Genomic DNA, 19696 nt, shown 5'->3' on the forward strand with positions numbered 1-19696 from the left:
CCAGAATCCCTCCATCTCCATAGGTTTCCCAGAGCTGGGCTGTCAGCAGGGAATCTCAATAACAAGTACAGTAGACACTCGGCTCAACAGGCAGAGCCAGCAGGGAGATCCACTGCTTCTGGGGTTACTATAAGACGAGGGGAGGGGAAGGGTTTGGTCTTCAAGAAAGGAAAAGTGTAAAGAAGAGATCATAGGATCACATCAAAAATGAGAGAAAAAGTAAAAAGGATCCAATCAATATTCATATTATGATAAACCGAGAGCTGTGGGAACGGAGCGAGGTCGGTGGAGCGATTGCTAATGTGAGCGCCACACCGGTCTCGGGTCTCACGGAAGGAGATCCGGAAGGATAAAAGGAGGAGTGACGACAGTGCAAGACGAGAGAGGACCAGGCCTGGATTTTACGCTGTGTTTTGTATACATGCAGCAGTCGTCCATGAGGGGCTGCCGCTTTACTTTAGTTTGTGTTTGTTTATTTTATGATTAAAGTTTCATTGAATGTTTTGCCGGTTCCCGCTTCCTTCCCTGAGCCTTTAACTTTTCTACATAATGCATACTTTTACATTTACAACAGAATATCAGTTACTTTTTCAAAACAGTAACGCAAGATACTTTGTTTTCCCATTTATTGAATGACACCTCTCCTTGTGGAGAGAAATTGGGAGTAAGTGAAGAGGTGTTGTGTGCGCTGTGTGAACATGATGGTTATTGTAGTTCTAGACTAAATGTGTGCATGCATTTACTCATCACTTTGCACTTTTACATTTGCCCATTTTGTTGTCAGAAGGGGTTAAAAACAATCAATCAAACCCAGCCCAGGTGGGAAAAAGTAACTAAGTAACACAATTAGTTACTTTTTAGGGAGTAAAGCGATATTGTAACATTACTTTTAAAACATAACTTTCCCCAACACTGGAAGAAAGCAAAGCAATGAGTCCCTATCATGTAGTATTTTTCTTAGACTTAAGACAAGTACACTGTTCCACAAAATAAGACAAAGGCATAATGGGCATGCAAAGTACCTTTTCATTCTCCACATTTGTCACAGCAGATCTTCATCCTAAAATGCAAATAAATATGAATCATGGTGTAGGTTGAGAAACATCACACAAAACTTAAAAGAAAAAGGGTCTGTTAAGATAATGACACTATAAGAAACTATGAGAAAGTGAAGGTGATAAGATGGTAAGTCAAAGTCAGTTATCAGAAACTCAAATATTAAACTGGGTGCCTCAAAAAAAAAAAAAAAAAAGTAGACAAATTGCATGCTGTAAAAACCAATAAGTAGAATCATTAAATGGAAAGCAGGTCAAATTAAATGCTTTTTTCTACAAAAAAGCACTTCAACCAATAAAGATAATGGAGTGTGGGTTTAGCCGTAAATATGTAGAGACTAAAAACACAAAAACAGAGTCGTTCCCATGAGACTCGGGTGTCTCAGAAAAGGTGTTAGAATTAGAAAAAGTGTGACAAATTAGAGGCTTATTTTGTTAGAGCAATGTGCAAAATCAACTAATTACGTAGCTATGTATTAATGCCACACTGTCTGTCAGGTGTATTTTATTTAAAATAAAATGTTCATGTTGTGGCCACAACAAAATTATCTTTCGATAAATTTACTGTACACTTGGAACAATAAACTTTGTACTGAACTTGGAATATTTCTTAAATTTGAAGTTGCTTGTGTGGGTTATTTGGTTAATTCTACTACTGACTCCTACTCTACTCTTCACACACAAGCTGGGTAACTTCTGTGTTTTAATTCCTCACCTCCCAGGTTTTCCAGAATGTCACATTATTAAATTATATCACAAGCATTTTGTTTTGGGTTGAGGGTTGCATTTTGTGAGGGTTCATTTAAATAATACTCTTTGACTCCTATTGTGTAAAAGGGGTGTAGTGGTGTATTAACTGCCATATACTGACCTTGTGTCACTTCACTGTAAGACTTTCCAAAGAAGCAGCTGTGATATTCCAAACATTCCATTGGTCTTGTTTTTGTGCTGCACTTGTGCTCTGATGTTGCAATTACATAATGTTTTCTCCAGGGGGCGACGAGTCATTTCTAATGGATATATAATCCGAGCTATGTAGGCCTACCTTCAAGCCTTTTGAGAAATTCCCATGAAAAACAAGAGATCAGGATACAAGTTCCCCGGAATGAAAACAATGGAGACAAAAGTCGATAAGGCAAGAATCCCCACCCTTTTAAACATAATCCTAACAGGCAGAAGAACTTTCCAGGTGCATTTCTCTCACCCTATATCTCAATCTGTCTCTTAATTCCACTTTTGTTGTCACTGCAATGCATGTTAAACTGCTATTCGCTAATTAATGACAGGTTGTAAATGACCATGTTATTTACTACTGCACTAGCCCAACACTAAACAAGCACACACTTGCCTGTAAACTGCTTTGCATTTAGAAAATCCAATATGGACCTTTGCCAAAATTCATGTGCTTGTATGCTATGATAATGTGTTATGTAATCCATCTGAGCATGTAAAGTATCCCCAGAGAACAGGTCAGAGTTCAAGGGGAACGTGAATGTACTCTTTTCCTCTCTCAGAAGTCTGTGTTTCCACAACCATTACCCTGTAAAGGAAAAAGGAGGGAAGATGACATAATGGAGGCATGTATAACAATGCAGAAAGGAGGAAACGGGAGCAATTAAGACGTTGTCTTTGTGTGTATAAGAGGCAAACACCCAATAAAGTTTCACTGAAGGTTTCCCACCATCTTTAAGATTTGGTTTCATGATGACAGTGTTTTTATTATTCACTATATTTCCCTGCATAGTGAAATGTAAATGCAAAGTTTTCCAGTTCTGAATATGTGAAATTTCGCCATGCTGTTGCTACAACTGCAGACAGGAAAAATGACTCCACTCAAACGGCTTGAGAACTGTTTGTGTGACATTTTTTCCAGAATAAACTTTGAATGACTTCAACTGTAAGAAAAGGCTCTTACAAAATAAATACAGGCAAACATATACATACATTATTGTGCACATCTATGCACACATAGAAAACTTCTTCAAAACGTTGTTTAGCAAATCTTTACTCTAGGGGGAAAACACACACCTTTGTTCTATCTTCCTTTCTCTATCTTTTACTCTCCCTCTTTATTTCTCTGGCACAGATGAGCTCATTCTGCAAACATGACTCTTAATATACTATTGCTCTCTTCAATATAAACAGAACTAGAGAGCGAGAGAGAGAGAGAGAGAGAGAGTTAGGGGGAGGTACTCCATGTGGAGAGAGTTGCTCATGTTCCACTGTACACACCCATATACTCGCACTTGACACATGCAAACACATAACTCCCTCACCAATGGGCCGGGCTAGATGCCATGGAAACCTAGCTACGCCCCCATAGGGTGTGGATGGCCTTTTTAAGCTGTGGGGAAGCCTCTACGCAGCTCTTCCAATCGCACCAGAGAGGGAGGGAGAGACAGAGAGAGAGAGAGAGAGAGTGAATAGAGTAAGAGTGTGGTTATCTTCAAAAGGGGTGGGAACACTGAACCTGGAAGCTGAAAAGTTATTCCCAAGCCTGTAAACAGGAATTAAAGCTTTAAGAACGTGGAGGCACTAAAATCAACTGGAAGGGGAACCTGGTACAGCAAGACCAGCTCACTTAAAGGAGAAGGTAAAGAACAAGACAATTTTCCTGAGTGAAGTTATCTGTCGAGACCAAGAACAGCCTCAGAATGGGAGAAGATGCAGTGCAGGCAGAGAGGAGCAGCATGATCAGCACACATGAGAATCAGGAGCTGGTGGTGCCAAGCCCCAGCCCTACTCAGTCTTCACCCACCCATAGCCTCTCCCAGCTGGGCACTGGCGCTATCTACGCCACTAGTGGAGAACCTAGTAGCCCTGGAGCTCTGGCTGGGGGCACCACAGGCACTCTACCTGGAGATGGAGCTTCACCCACAGGCCAAGTGAATGCCATCACTGTCCTGACACTTCTAGATAAGCTGGTGAACATGCTGGACACAGTGCAAGAGAACCAGCACAAGATGGAGATTAGACAGGTCGAGATGGAAGGGGCAGTGAGGGGCATCCAGAATGATATGACCAAGCTCTCCAAGAGTCACACTTCCACCTCCAACACGGTCAGCAAACTCCTGGAGAAGAGCCGCAAGGTCAGCGTCCACATGAAAGAGGTCAAGGACAAGATGGATAAGCAGGCCGTCCAAGTGAAGAAATTGGAGGCCAACCACGCTACCCTGATCAAGAGGAACAACTTCAAAGTGCTCATCTTTCAGGTAAATGTACAGTGTGTGTACGTGTGTGTGTGTGTGTGTGTGTGTGTGTGTGTGTGTGTGTGTGTGTGTTGGGTGGCAGTTGGTGATGGGGTATTTGATATGCTCAGGTGAGGACACTGAATGATTGCATTGTGCGAGGGTTCATTGTTGCATGTCTGATTTCACTGAACCAAGTTCAGCTGTCTCCAACTCTGTTAACAATCAGCGATATTACAGTCTTACACAGCTGAGTAGAGTCTAATGAATCTAAATGTCATTAGCAGATCTTAGTTTATTAACACGTGCCTCCCTCAGGGTGGGTCCATTTCTAAAGCAGGAGAAAAGGGTCATAGTTCAGAGTGTAAAAATGAAAGCAATGTGTGAGAGGGTGTGATGTCACTTAAGGTCAGTATGAGGTGGCGTGGAATAGATTGGCTAATGCTTTGGGGTCAAAAGCTTAGACAACACTACAGAAACTGTTAAGTGCTTCTGGGATGGTTAAACCTAGTCAAAACTATCATAAGTCCTTGCAAATTTTGTACTTGACTCATCCCTATATGGGGGGGGGGGGGGGGGGGAGCAGCTGGGGCTCCAAACTAAGAGAGAGCTAGAGAGCTCGAGAGAGAGAGTCAATAGGGGAGGCTTGTTTTGAAGCTTAGCCAAAAGCTATTATTTAAAGCACAATAGCCTTGAATAGAAGGTGTGTCCAGAGATCAGCAACAGTGCAGCGTAATGTGTATCCTGTTGTCAGAAGACCCGTGCTGAAATGTGCTATGCTACACTGGCTAGCTGCTGTTTACTGCAAGACCTGCAATCAACCGAATGACTCAGTGATTCCAAAGTCAGAGAGTGCCGAGAGAGGCCTTCCATTTTCCCCTCTCTCTTACCAACTGTGTGGTTACTGTAGAAGTGCATGATGTAAAGAATGAGAGGGAGCCCAGCGAAACACATTTTCAGAAAGTCAACATTCCATCTCTGTGCGAAGAGAGTGTTTAAAAAGATGGGAAGGTAAATTGCCTTTGATGAAAGTGTGAAAGCCCTCAACTTTTACACTCTGCTTTAAACAGTGAGAGCACTCTTTCTGAGAACAGTTTCTACAGTTGCCGTCTCAGACAGAGTGATGTTTGTTAAAGCTGGCCAAAAATGTTGTGTGTGTTGCTATGGCAACTACGTTGTTTATTTGCAGGGAAATCTAATTGCAGAGTGCGACAGTTGAGATTTTCTTCGTCTAAATTATTTCAGGCTCGCAACTTCATTTTCTAAGCATTTGTCATGCAGTTCAGACATGTCTGGTCTAAGGGAATGTGTTTAATCCAGCCATGGGGTTCTTGTAGTTAGGATGGGTGGGACAGTGGAAGACATGGAAGGAAAGTGTGTGCTTTTATATTTCCATCAGACATGCCCGACAGACGCAAACATTCCTTAACAGTCATTGTCTTTTAACGTTCCTTCATTAAACCCCCTTCCGCTGTCCCTTGGGGTAGCCTACGTTTATTTCTGAGGAATGATAGGATCTGACCAGTACTGAAACTATCCTCAGCCGATTAAACAGACACAACTTCAGCAGGAGAATCAAAGAAACTTTTCAAGTCACTTCTGCCAAATGTTTCACATTTATATACTACCAAACAAGCTTCACAAAAAAATGAAAAAGACTTTCGGGTGAAGCCAGAAATCTCTGTGGTTTCAACACAGAGTCAAGTCAACACATTCTCAGTTTTATTTCCTCATCTCCATAGCTACATTCAGGTGTTCAACACACCCTCTCTGCCTGTGTTTTTCACTTTTATCTTCCCCTGCTACTTTGGGATTAGGGGTGCTTGGCTCCCCCTTAGGCAGACTGCATGCGCAAGAGAGAACGCTGTTCTTGCATAAGCAGAAACTCAAATGCTCACATTCCAGAGGTGGAGCAAGTCTCTCCCACTCTCCCAATGATATAAATAGGCCAGTAACCACAATCGATTAGAGCTCCATGAGACATGTATCAAGACATTGGTCACCACAGCCACTAAAGAGAAAAGAAGGACAGAGCTTGTAAAGTCTGCTATAATCAAACATTATTCCATTTGCGATTGTTGATCATGATGCAACTTTCAATGAACACATTTAACTAATTGTCCCTGTGTTTCTCAACTTAACATATGGGTTGTGTTATAGCTGCACAACATCTCATAACTATCAGTGCATAATGCTTCAATTTTCATCATACTGAAAGCCAAATTTAGAGTAGGAAAGTGCAAGATGGAATATTTTTACAACTAGCCCTTCACTATCACCTAATAAGGCTATCTGTGCCTCTCCAGAAAGAGGAGAGAGAGGGGGGAGGGAGGGGGAGAAAAGTGTCAGTGCAAGAAGGCCTGTAGGCAGAAAGAAAGGAGACAATAGTGTTTGTTTTCCATTGTCCATCAAAAAGGCATTATCTCTTTCCAAACTTAGCTTACTGTTACAGTTCCCACTGGTGCACTGGGGGTGATATGAAAATGAGACTAGATGAGAAAAGGGCTTCATTGCAATAAAGATTTACAACATGGTTGCTCAGAGATATTTTGAACGTATGTGCAAATTACACAAACTCACATCTCATCTCTCACGACACACTGCATATGACAACAAACTATATGGAACTGCATGTTAGAGCTACAAATTCACTAGAACAAAAACAGGAAGTCCATCTTAGCTAAGAACTTAGAAACTCAAATACGCAGGAGAAAAAAAGAAACAGCAATAAACTGCTAGTTAACCAAGTCATAAAGCCTCAAGTAGGGCTGAAAACACAGTTGTAATGACAACTGTAAAGGTGTTTTTTTTTTTTAGGACATTCCTCAGCAACAAAACACCCAAAGGTTAACAGATAAAAAGCATTATCTATTTTCCAAATATGAAATGTGTGACTGTTGTGGTCACCATTCACTGTTACACTGTACTGTAAATCTGGCCTTACTGAGCAGGAGGTAAACAGAGTCATTCACAGACTTTAACGAACAGGGCATTTGTTAAGCTAAATTGTTCCTTTGAAAGGATATAGAAATTAGGGCTGTAAATATATATATTTATTACATGCTTGGTTGAATTCTAATGTAGAATGCGGTCTCGTCTGTTATTTCTTGATAACAGACCGCTGCTAAGTATAACACACCGTTGCCATGAAAAACAGAGCGTTGCTATGGACGCAGGATTCTAACCGTAGAGACGGAACGGACTATTTTCTTTAGCGGAAGCAATACAATCGTTTTTATAACTCCTTTTACATCAATATTTTGTGTCAAATTATTGATTTATTTGGTAGGTAGCCATGTAATAAGCGGGATAATGTAGAGCGAGGCGGTTGTTATAGCGAAAACAACCCGACAGGCTGATCAGGACCCCGACGCGAAGCGGAGGCGGATAACATTATCCCTTACATATCAATTCATTGCGATATTGTTGAAAACGACCAAAATAATTAAATTGAATCCTATCGGAATGTAACAGAATTTAAGAACAGCCAAGCAAATATTTACACCCTTATTGGAAACGTGGCCTCTGGATGCATTTCACTGTACAGGTTTAAAAACTGAATGAGCATGTGAAATGAGTTACATGAAAGGGACTGAACATGTTTTTGCACATGAGATTAGTAACAACTATTAGGGGTGGGTTATCAATAAAGGCTTCTAATTCTAAATTCTAAAACTAATTCATTAAAAGACGGCTTATAAGAATCACTTGTTTCAGGAATCAGGCCGCACTGGTCACACTGTATGTTTTTGATTCACTAAAAATACTCATGAGAGTAATTTGTGAATAGCATTGTATTTAAATAATAATAATTCCCCCAGCCATAACTATTATATTAAACGCACGGGGGAGAATGAACATGTTGTACACATGTTGTAAAAAAAAAATGATAAAAAACTTCTCAGTTTAGTTTTTACACAGTACATTTCTATACGCTTCATGTTTTGTAGTTATCTGACAGCTGTCTAATGCACTGCCTGCAGGTGTTCACTCCCTTTTCTCTACAGCCACAATGAATCAACTGAAATGCAAACAAATCATGTAAATCCGTATTTGACAATCAAATCAAAATTGAGTACAAGCATACTGAACATTTATGCACTAAGATGTACACACAATAAAAAAAATTAAAAAACACACGCACAAAAGCACACCTGTGATAGCGTCATATGCTAAATGTTAAATTACTGAAGCAGATGAAGGCAAGTGATACAGTATACCAGTGTCTGACAGAAATTTAGGTTTTAACACTCACTGAGTCTTCCTGAGCTGGACATACACTGTAATTATCTACAAAAAACAGACATCCTTTTGCCACTACTGTTATGAATACTGACAGAGTTCTGGCTCTTTGGTCCTATCTAAGTTCACACACACACACACATAGGCTACACATACACACTGAAGAGACAAAAGCTGTTATTGTGTGTGTCCCGTGACAGGGAGCAATGCCAGCACAGAGGGAAGACCATACACACTCACAATGCCATGGGAACTCCTGTGGACAATATTCTATATACTGGGGCAAACCGCCCAGAAACAGCAGACACACTACACATCATTTACAAAGAAAACTGCAATAAAACCATGCCCTTTCACACTGATCTTACATCGACCTATTCTTTCAGAATAGAGGTTAAGTAATAAATCACATCAGGACTCCTGATCACCCTGTTCGGGTTTATTTTGCAATAATGATTTTCTGACTGCAGTCACTACACATTATTCCACTTATTACAGCAGCTACTTAATGAAAGAATGAATGAATAAAGGACATGAAATCCTGAAATTATTTTATTACGTGAGAGAAAATTGAATGCAAAGTTAGACAGCCATGTAAGAAGGAGTGGATATAAAAAAATCATTCTTAAACCAGCATAGTTAGAGTTAAAACTAACTACCACATAAGTGGCAGTGGTTTCATGAAACTAATAAAAACAGAATACAATTATTGTTAATGTGATTGTGCTCATAACCATAATTGCAGTAGATGTTTTAAATATACATAGGGTTTAATCAAATTTCTCGCACTCGGATCAATGTGACAAAACATTTCTCTTTGAATAATTGTAATAGTTTAGTTTTAAGAGGGTTGCTCATGTCATGTAAACACCTTAATCCATGTAATTCCTTACTCTGATTCCTGACAATAATCAGAATGTTGGTGTACATGTAAACATGGCCATTGTTGCATGAAGTTTTTCCAGGGCTTTTTTTTAGAGAGGGAAACCCTCTTCCGCTCAGCTCTCCCACCCCGTCCTGCTCCAACTATTTTATTCCGCCTGACTTCTTACACACTCAAACACACACACACACACAGTACATTTCTTGTGAACACAAATAGTGTTGAACCTATAGCTAAACAAGCTACAGTACAAATTACACAATGTATAGCAGTTCAACTACAGTCAAGACAACCTTTAGAAAAAGTCGTTAGCAAAAGTATACCAAAAGCTACAAACAAAATGACCTACCTAGCTTTAAAATATATTTTAAATTATACAACTATTAGACTAAGAGTTGTAGGAAAAATACTAGCACCAATGGTCTCTGAAACAGAGAGAAAAAAACAGTACTTTGTCATCATGATACTAATGGAAGCTTGTTTCTGCCTAATAAATAAAAGGTAATTGAAACTTACTGTTTTATTTATTGTTTATATATATTGCAAGTTCTGAGAAGTATATAAAGATATATAAGATATAAACTCACAATTGCGAGTCAGAATTGTGAGATAAAAAGTCACATTTACCTTTTTTGTTTTTTGAAACAAGCTTGGAAAAAATGTATTGTTACTTGGAAAACACTATAATGGAAACAGTTGAACTATGGTCACACTACAAAAAACGTAGTTTTAAAATAGTACTACTAAACACTCCACGCAAAAATATACCCATTTTCTTTTCTCTCCCTCTCTTTCAGTGTGTTGCAAAAATCACTGTGTATTTTTGAAAGAGATAGAGAATGTATAGGGTTACAGGCCTGCCTTTGGTGTGACACAAAAGCAGAGAACACAGGCGAGCTTATGAGGTTAAACAGCTGCTTCCTGTCAGATGGGTTGTTAATGGGCAGCAGGAAGGGAAATGCAAGCATTAAAAACATTTAGAGAATTATAGGGGCTGGAGGTCCCAATGCATCGGTTTCAATGCATTTCATGAGCTTGAAAATAATTCTCCACCATATACAACTCCTTCAAACACAGCCACTTTCAACTCTCTCTTTACTCTCCACACCCCACCCCTGAGCAAATATTTACCCCCCAATCCTTCATAAGTAGGCCTCAAAGTGACACGTATGTCAAGTGTGTTTAGAATGTAAAGTGAATTATTGGGAAAACAACTGGATAGCATCTCTGATAAAGCTGACAGCAATGAGAGAAGAGAGCATGGTACGGAGAGGTGTCTGTGTGTGTATATACACTTGTCAAAACTAATATAGTCAAGTCATTTAAAAAAAATATATATTTTTTTAAATTCACTTTATAAAATAATACATTTCAGCTTTGTAAAGTAATTCCTAAACAGTATGAAAGTGGTTATTCCTATTTGTCAACAAACAAATTTGAAATGGGATAGATCACCCAAAAATGAAAATTCTGTCATTAATTACTCGCCCACGTCATTCCAAACCAATAAGACTTTTGTTCGTCTTTAGAATACAAATGAAGATCTTTTTGATGAAATCTGAGAGCTTTCTGTCCCTCTATTGACAGTCCACATAACTACCACTTTGATGCTTCAAAAAGTTGTTCTTAAGATATCGTAAAACTAATCCATATACATTTTCTGAAGAGACCTGATCGCTTTATATTATGAACACAAATATGCCTGTCTGTCTGCCTGCTTTGGAGAACCTTTATTAAAATAGGTGTATATTGATCTTAATCTGTTTGTCTTCATCTTCCTATCTAAGCCAACCGTGACACTTATGTTCCTTGTCGAGTCTTGTCCTTACATGGTTGTTTTGTAGGGGTGCTCATTCTGTCTGCTCTGCCTTATTATTATTATTATTATTATTATTGTTATTATTAAAACAAACATGGAAACTAGAAAACTAGGGAAACAAAATGAGCACCCCCAACAAAACATCCACGTAAGGACAAGATTTGTCAAGGAACATAAGAAACACTGGGGTTTAAATACACAAGGTGTAATTGGCAAACAAGACACACCTAGGAACAATAAAATAACTAATCAACAAGAAAAACTACAAAGGACTACAAAACATGTACAGAACAGGAAATAACATAAAAGTCCACACAAAACCAGTCTGGGATCATTACAGGAATACAAAAAAGGAAATTTTGAATAAGTTAGCCTTATTCATGAGGAACAGAGTTTTCAAGTTTAAAGTATAAAAGTACCGTAAAATGTGGTTGATATAACTTAATTATATTGAAAAGAAAGGGCAAGATAGTCTTTTGTAGCTTTTTGTTGTTTGGAACAACATGCGAGTGAGTTAATGGAGTTTACATTTATGGGTGAACTATCACTTTAAGACTCTGAGAAACTTGAGTAATAGCAGGCAAAGAGTAATATGCGTCTATTAGGACCACATCTGGTCAAATAAACATCAAATAAAACCCAGTCTATTCTTGCACAAAGAGAACAGGCACAAAGCATGCATTGTATGCAATGACTCACACTCACAATGTTTACCAAAACATGCTCTCTAAAAATGGATTCCTTTAATAACCATAAACTGTAACAGAAATTTACCTCTTGTGAGATCCTCTTATATTATAGTGCATATATGAGAAAACATATATCAACTCAGCTATCATAAGCGCCTACATTGCCCAAGGCGAGAGGGACCGGTTTAGTAAGCAAATGAATCAAACCTAGAGTATCATTTGACAGGCTGCGCAGCGTGAGGTAATCATGCTCTTTAGTGACAACACTTTCTAAAACACAACCAAGAATATGAAGACGATGTAGATGTAGAGGAGGCTATAGTCATTTACAAGTCATTTCCAGATCTCATACCTACAAGGCAGAATGCATGGAATGAACTGTTTGGTTCCCCACTGAGAAAACAACAGGAACTTGTGTCTCTGGAGGCCATGCGGAGGGATTCTTTACCCTGTTTATAACAGCTCGATGGTATTTAATACTTAATTTGAGGGGCTTTTGTTACTTTCTGTTTTTGCCATCAGCATAAGCAGTTCATCTAAAGTTATTTCAAATACAGTGGTTCCGAAGACACGCCTGAACCTGGTTAACCTGTCAAGATAAACTGTCCACATTAAACAGCACAATTACGCAAGCTGCTCTCAGACATATAAAAAAATGTCAACACATACTCTCATTCTCAGAGACCATCTACAGTTAAAACTACAAAGTTTAGTGGCTGTTGATAGACACTCTTCTTGCCACACAGGCTAGTCCAGTAGCTCAGTGCATTTTCTTTACCAAATTAGCAATTTGAGCTACAGATTGCCACTTAGAGACTTGAGGACAGTACTTGAAAACATGCAAATACAAACAAAGAGCAATGTCAAAAGCATCCAAACAACACAGAAACTCAATACACAGCATTGACTCCTCAGAGTTTTGAGTAAATTGTGCAATAAAATCTAAGTTTTACCAAAAAAGCCTTGGACTTAAAGGGTCAATCTCTCTATATTAATACAAAAAAAAAGGAAAATATTTTCTAATAAACATACTGTATTATTCAAAGTGACATATTTCAATGAACATGAAAGGATTATGCAAAACAGTCTCAGTCTCATTATTGTATTTTAAAGATATTTGATCTAATTCTAACTAATTTATCTAAAGATATTTTATTAATGAATTATAGGACATTATATTGCTTGTTGTACTGGCTATTTGTACGTTTAAATGTACAATGTTCACAATAACTTTCACAATGCCACAATTCTAATGGTCCTACAAGTTTTCAGGTTTCTTAATGTAGTAAAAGCTCATAATAGTTTGAGTAAAAATTATACAGAGTAATACTAATATTTGTAAGTATGACCCTGAAGGAAGAAAACGTGTTTATTTGATCTTGCTATGGTAACAATTTTAACTTGGTGCTATAAATGAATTGCATTCATTATTATCTAATTCATGATCTGTTGGAGCTGAAAAGAAAATCTGGCATGCCAAATATCACAGGCATTATCACTGTTATACAAGACTGTGTACAGTATATCTGTTCTTTTATTTTTACAGCTCATTTTGTTCACAAGTTCCCCTTCTAAAATTTCCCTTGTGATTCTTCTTTCTGATTCACAAAATCTTATCATTTGGCATCGCTTCAACTTTTTTTTTATGCTTATTTTTAAACGCATGCTTCAAGTTACTCCTAAAACTAGCTGCTCCTCACCAAAAAACACCTCTTACAACCCTATCACAACAGAAAGTAGGCTAATACTTCAACAAAGAAATCTGCAATGTAAAACCTATCCAACCCTTTGCTTTCACATATAAGATTTCAGCCAATGTTATGTCACACTGTTTTCTACTATGTTTTTAACTCCAAGTATCCAAGTTTTTTATTTGCTGTGGTAACTCTGATGAGAGACTGATGGAACATGGAAATTCCGTGTTAAAGTTTGCAGGACACTCCGCCAGATTCATTCTCAGACTGTGCCAGCAATATCATACCAATACCTTTGATCCATATTTGCCTTCCAAAGTAAAGCTCTTTCATGGGTGGACAGATCTACTAAATCCCAAAAGCGGTATTTCACCCCTGATTTAGCATGTTGCATATATCCACAGGGATTACCGTCAGTCATTATGTATCCTTTTTGTTAGTTCTCTTCTGTTAGGTCAAATCTCTCCCTCCACTTTGACAGGCCAAACTCGCATTCCCTCACACACAGAGAGCTTCAGAGGCCAGAGTTACAACAGGGGGTTCAGAGGGGAACACAACCTTTCTATCATGTTAGAAAAGCAGATGTGAACATTAAGGCTCTGTGCAGGCAGTATAAAGAGATAAGAGGAATCAAGGCAGGTTCGAATTCAGTGTTTGCGTAACATTCTGTCAACTAAGATTCCTTCATCTCTTCGCCTTTTGAAGAGAGTTTAGATATATCCTTTGCTGCATGATACCTCACTTCTGTGAGGTTTGGGGGTTCACAAAAAGAATAAAATGGAGCCTGATGGAGCAAACGAGAGACATTCTGATCATTTAAATAAATGTCAATTAACTTATGCCATTTCTACTGAGAAGTAAGCAGCAGTCTAGTATGTTTACATAGGAAAACTATTAAAAAGGCACACACCTGATTCCTGCATAAACTACCCTTTAAAGGGTAAATGAAACACCGTTTTAGCACCTGTTAGTTCTCACCACAATTTTGAAAAATGCACCAAAAGTGGGCGTGGTACGCTGAGAGTGGAGGGGGAAGAAGGCAGACTGAAAACACAACAACAGCGTCTGATTCAAACAGCTTCAAATTAACCAGTTTTCCCCTACAATTAAAACTAATCGATGGTATGGTAACATTCTCTTCTGTGATGTGCAACATACTTCTGTTAAAATCTTGTCAAAAAATGTAGTTTACTGTTTCATGACCCTTTAAGCATATGTACATGTACTGTATGCCCGAAAATAGGGGGTATCTGCATTCATAGTACATTTGTACAAATCCAGTACATTTTTGTGTGCTTATACATTTCAGACTGATCGAAAACAGTGTAGTTAAAGTGATTAACTGGGAGGTTTCCTGTTTGACGTGACCTCATCCGTATCAGAATTTAGAGTCTTATCGCTAAGAGAGCGAGGCTCTCAGGCTCTCCTTTGAATTTCTGACATGCCATGGAACATTCTGATGGGTGGGGGTGGGGTGGGGGGTGTGGGGGGTGGACAAACAGGGCTTCTGTCCAGGTGTCCCCATTGCTACACTCCACCCCAAATGCTTCCTGACTCTCATCCTATACTCCCTTCCAAAGCTCTACACCAGACTTCCCTGCTTTCTGTTCTCTCTCTCTCTTTCCAATTGCCCAACTCTTGCTCTCTTTCTGTCCTGGCTGTCCTCCAAAACTCAGTGGAAACTCTGATATGAGCTGTGTAGGGTCATGCCTGGCCTTCCTTCCCAATCGTCTCGCTATTCTTCAGCCTTTATGATTGTCTCCAGCAGGGAAAAGAGGGTCTGTACACAATGTTTTTCACACCAAATGTTCTTGTTCCCTTGTGTCATTTAAAGGAATGTATATCCACACTACACATCAACACTCCATATAGTACTTCATATTACAAGCTGAGCAGAATGAGCTTGAAGATTTTCGACACTGCATCATCTTTTAAAAGACAAATTCTTGAAACTATGATAAAAGGTCACGGTGTGTTGATGAAGAACATTTCTTTGGCAGTATACTTTTTAAGAGCAAAAAGTGTGTTCAACTGTTTCAAACCCTTTCATAATGGCTGCTGTAAAGCCACAGACAAAACTCTGGAAATGTCCTGTTGTACATTATAAGAAGATTTTTTTTCTCAGTGATTTTGATCTGGCCAATACACAGATTTTCAGAGAGGTTTCAGAGGTTTTATGTTTATTTGAATTAATTTGTCAGATTAATTCAATTTGCTACTAAGCTACAGACTTTACCATAAAGCTTTTTACCCTGTTCTAAAATCCTGATTAAAAAGAAGACCTAAACTTAAGTCTTAAGATTGATTATCTTAAGACTTTCTTAAAGGCATTAATAGAGAAATGATGTTATGTAGAAACTATTGAAGATATCTCCCACAAACACATGACAGCTGTATCATAAGCATTCTTAGAGTCCGGTTGCCAAGGAACCAAATACAAATCTTGCAGGCAGCTAATTCGGCACTGACTTGGATTCCTCTGTGTGGAAACCATTGCGTATTACAATAATATGGCTTTAGCAATCAAATATAGCATTATATAGCTTATAGCATTAAACTTGTGGTGCAATCATATGTGGTGTGAAAATAACTCTGTGAATGGGCAGAACTGTATAATTTATTCTTTTTGTTTTTTCATTTGTTTTGTGCAGGAGGAAAATGAAATCCCTTCAAGTGTCTTTGTGAAGGATCCTGCACCGTTACCTGAACTGGAAGAGGAGACCCCGGCCATTGATACCAACCGTTCTCAAGAGGAGGGCCTTCAGACCATCACTCTCTCCTCGGATGAGGAGCAGGGACCAGAAGAGGATGAGGATGACATTTTGAGGGTTTTGGATCTCGAAGCTGAAACCAGAGTTGAAAAATCTCGAGCTGAGAAGATCAAGCGTTCCAGTCTGAAGAAAGTGGACAGCCTGAAGAAGGCTTTCTCCAGGCAGAACATTGAGAAGAAGATGAACAAGATTGTGTCCCAAGAGAAGCGTGATAAAATCAAGAAGAGTCTGACACCGAACCACCAGAAGAGCCCTAGTGCCAAGAGCACCTCTTTCAAGGTCTCTCCTCTAACCTTCAACATCAAGAAGAACCGCAGTGGGGACGGGGAACCAGAGTCTGAGGACTCAGCTCAACCGGAGAGCTCGCCAAGTGCTGTTGCCTCCATCGAACTGGCCCCTATTGAGAGCCCGACTGAAAACCTGTCCTTCAAAGAAGTTCACTCCCATCTTGAACCAGGACGGGAGGAAGTAAAGGCAGCTGTGGAGGCAATGGAGAAAGATGAGGTGCCCAGCTTCCTGAATGGCACAGCTGAGGTTGAGCTGTCGATCACAGAAGATGTAAGCGAGGAGTATGCTCTCTCTGCAACCCTGCCCCAGGACGCCTCCAAGATAGTGATGTCCCACAGTGCTTTACAGGAAGAGGATGAAGAGGAAGGAGAGGAAGAAAAGGGAAAGGAAAGAGTGCAGAGTGAAGACCTCCCTCTAGCAGAAGCTGCAGGCCAAGCTGAGGGTGTTGCTGTAGGACAAGCATCCTAATGTCCTGACCCTCCATTCCAGCCCTAGGACACCCTCCTAAGCTGAGAAAACACTCTCTCCCTTATCAGTGCCAGCCATCCCCATCAAGAACCCAGACATCTGGCCTGTCCTTGCAGAAAATAGACTTACAATACAGTCCATTCAAAGGCAAAATTCATGAACTATATGACATTTGCTTATAAATCCCATATCGCTGTTGTTAGTCCCTAGTCTTTTAGCAGAAGTGAATGTGAAAGCAGTCATATCAGTTAGTCTTATCCAACACTCTGTTACAAAACTTACGCTTGTGAGAAACCCACTCCAGCTGGGATTACTGGACATTCTGTCTTCCTCTGGTGACTACCTGTCAGCTGAGAAAGTTGGCGAAGGAAAACAAATCGCTTACAGCCAAAGGATTCAATGGATGCCAAGCACAGCCCATCTATTCAATGGACATGTTTTGACCATACCCTGGTTTTCATCCCACAATCCCACAATTAATTTCTTCTGGAACAGCCTGTGCACAGCTGAAAGTGATATTAACTTCATGCAACCAAGATCCAATTAGGTTTTGTATGGAAGCTTGTTTGCACCACAGATTAAAAAATAAAAACGGTAATTTTACTTTTTATCTCACAAATCAGACTTTTTTTTCGCTAGATAAAAAGTCGCAATCGTCTTTTAAATCATTTGATTCTGTGGCAGAAACAAGCTTCCATAGTTTTGTTTTAGAGATTAAACAGCACAAATATACTGCCATGTTCTCTCTCTGTATTTATCAAAAAAGTGTACTCAATATTAAATTTTAAGTGTACTGTGAACCCATAAACATAGAGACCAAAAGATGTGAGAAAGCTAGTGTATTGTCCTAAACTAAACTACAAATATAATTTCTGATTTCTGCTTCGTAGTGGCTAATAAACATTTAGATAACCTTTTTCTGTCCTGAGTGAGCACACGCTTTAAATCTGGAATGCAGCTTATGTGGGGGATCCTGGTCTCCCCTGAGCTCCACATATGTCTCGGACCTTTACTCAGAAAGCATTCCTGCTTTTGATGTACGGCTCTTTTCAGAGACCATTTCTCAAGATCCCGTTGGCATTGTGCTGGCTGAGAAACAGGCACTGTGAAGCCAGTCTAGATTACAGGCATATGTCTGAAAGTGATGAAGGAGACGATGCATGCAAATTAGCCAGAGAAGTGTGGAAAGTGGTGGAGAACTGAAAAGGTATGAAAAGTGAAATTCTGTTTGGATTGTTGTACTGGAGTTTCAAAAAAAAATGTGAGAACTGAATAACACAAGGGCAAATACAAAACCCCCCTCATCACTTTGGAATAAATGCAGTTAACTGATATTTGTGCACACATCATCACTCGCTATTATACAAATCCATAAATAAAATAGTGCTGTCAGCGGATAAAGAAAACCATGAGGAGCAGCACTGACCAATCAAGTCTGATTTGATATTGTTGATATTGTGAGGCAATGAGAATAGAGTTTGGTTCTCATATGTGTTTATTATAAGTCAGAGCAAGTGGGATTTTTTTTTTTGTGTTTATTTCCAGCATATTTTCATTTCAGTATTCCAGTGCTGAACAAAAACATAAAAGTGTGTATCTTCGCTTTGGGTGGATGTCTCTTTTAGTTGAAAAGGGATGAGGTTTTACTTCTTTAAAATATAACAGATTTTTAACTAATTTTTGCTGATGCTTGTAATCCCTAATCTGTATTTGCATATTCTTTAAGATGTTAATTGCATCAATGACTTCATAATATATACGAGAGCTATATGTTGTCTTGGTTATATTTTAGAAACATTATGATTCACGCCAAAGAAAATGGCTCAGTTAGCAGAGACCTTGTTTCTGTAACACCTGTTTACCAAGTTGTTTCACGCTCTGTTCAAATTGTTCTTATAATGCAAATAAATAAAAACTTTGAAACATGCCTTTTCATGTCTATCTTGTTCCTTTGAATATTTAGTATGCTTTCAAAGACCTGTTTTTTTTTCCTTAAGTAATCCGTATGACATTATGACCGTAAACAGACTCAAACCTAGACTTTGAATACCTTAAACAGACATTTATTAGATGCTTAATATGCTATATTGAAGTAGAATTGGCTGGCCAAGAAAAAAAAAGTGATTATTACAGTGATTATTATGTTTATAGCATGTCATATGAGTGTGTAGCTTTCCATTTCTTAAACAACCATGTAGGAAGACACATCATAGCCATATTCCTCTTGATGGAAATATTTCAATCAAGAGGTGCATACATTTTTGGTCAAGATCTTGTATTGACAATGCAAGAGTCCAGCACTCTGTAAAGTCTCCTCCAGCACATCCCAAAGACTTGAATTGAATTGAATGAATTTAAGGTCTGGACTCAGAGGTGTCAATTCATGTGTGAAAATGATTCTTCATGCTCATCCCAACCATTCTTTCACAATTTGAGCCTGATTAATCTTGACATTGTCATCCTGGAATTTGGCCACGATGTGTCTTCCTACATAGTTGTTTAAGAAATGAAAAGCTACACACTCCATCATTTAGGGTTAGAAGAACTGTTGCCAAACATATAACATGCTAGAAACATATAACATGCTTCTTAACTGCAG

General features: G+C 38.9%; 1 protein-coding gene across 1 annotated transcript; it reads left to right on the forward strand.

Moving 5' to 3' along the window:
- The first annotated feature begins 3297 nt into the window (after positions 1–3297).
- Positions 3298–18313, forward strand: cavin2b (caveolae associated protein 2b). The gene is made up of 2 exons (XM_079883431.1): positions 3298–4267; positions 16222–18313. Exons 1-2 carry the CDS (start codon positions 3710–3712, stop codon positions 17095–17097), a joined length of 1434 nt encoding a protein of 477 aa, XP_079739557.1. The 5' UTR covers positions 3298–3709; the 3' UTR covers positions 17098–18313.
- The last annotated feature ends 1383 nt before the right edge of the window (positions 18314–19696 follow it).

Source organism: Squalius cephalus (genome assembly GCF_949319135.1).
Source record: "Squalius cephalus genome assembly, chromosome: 10".
Classification (NCBI taxonomy): Eukaryota; Metazoa; Chordata; class Actinopteri; order Cypriniformes; family Leuciscidae; genus Squalius; species Squalius cephalus.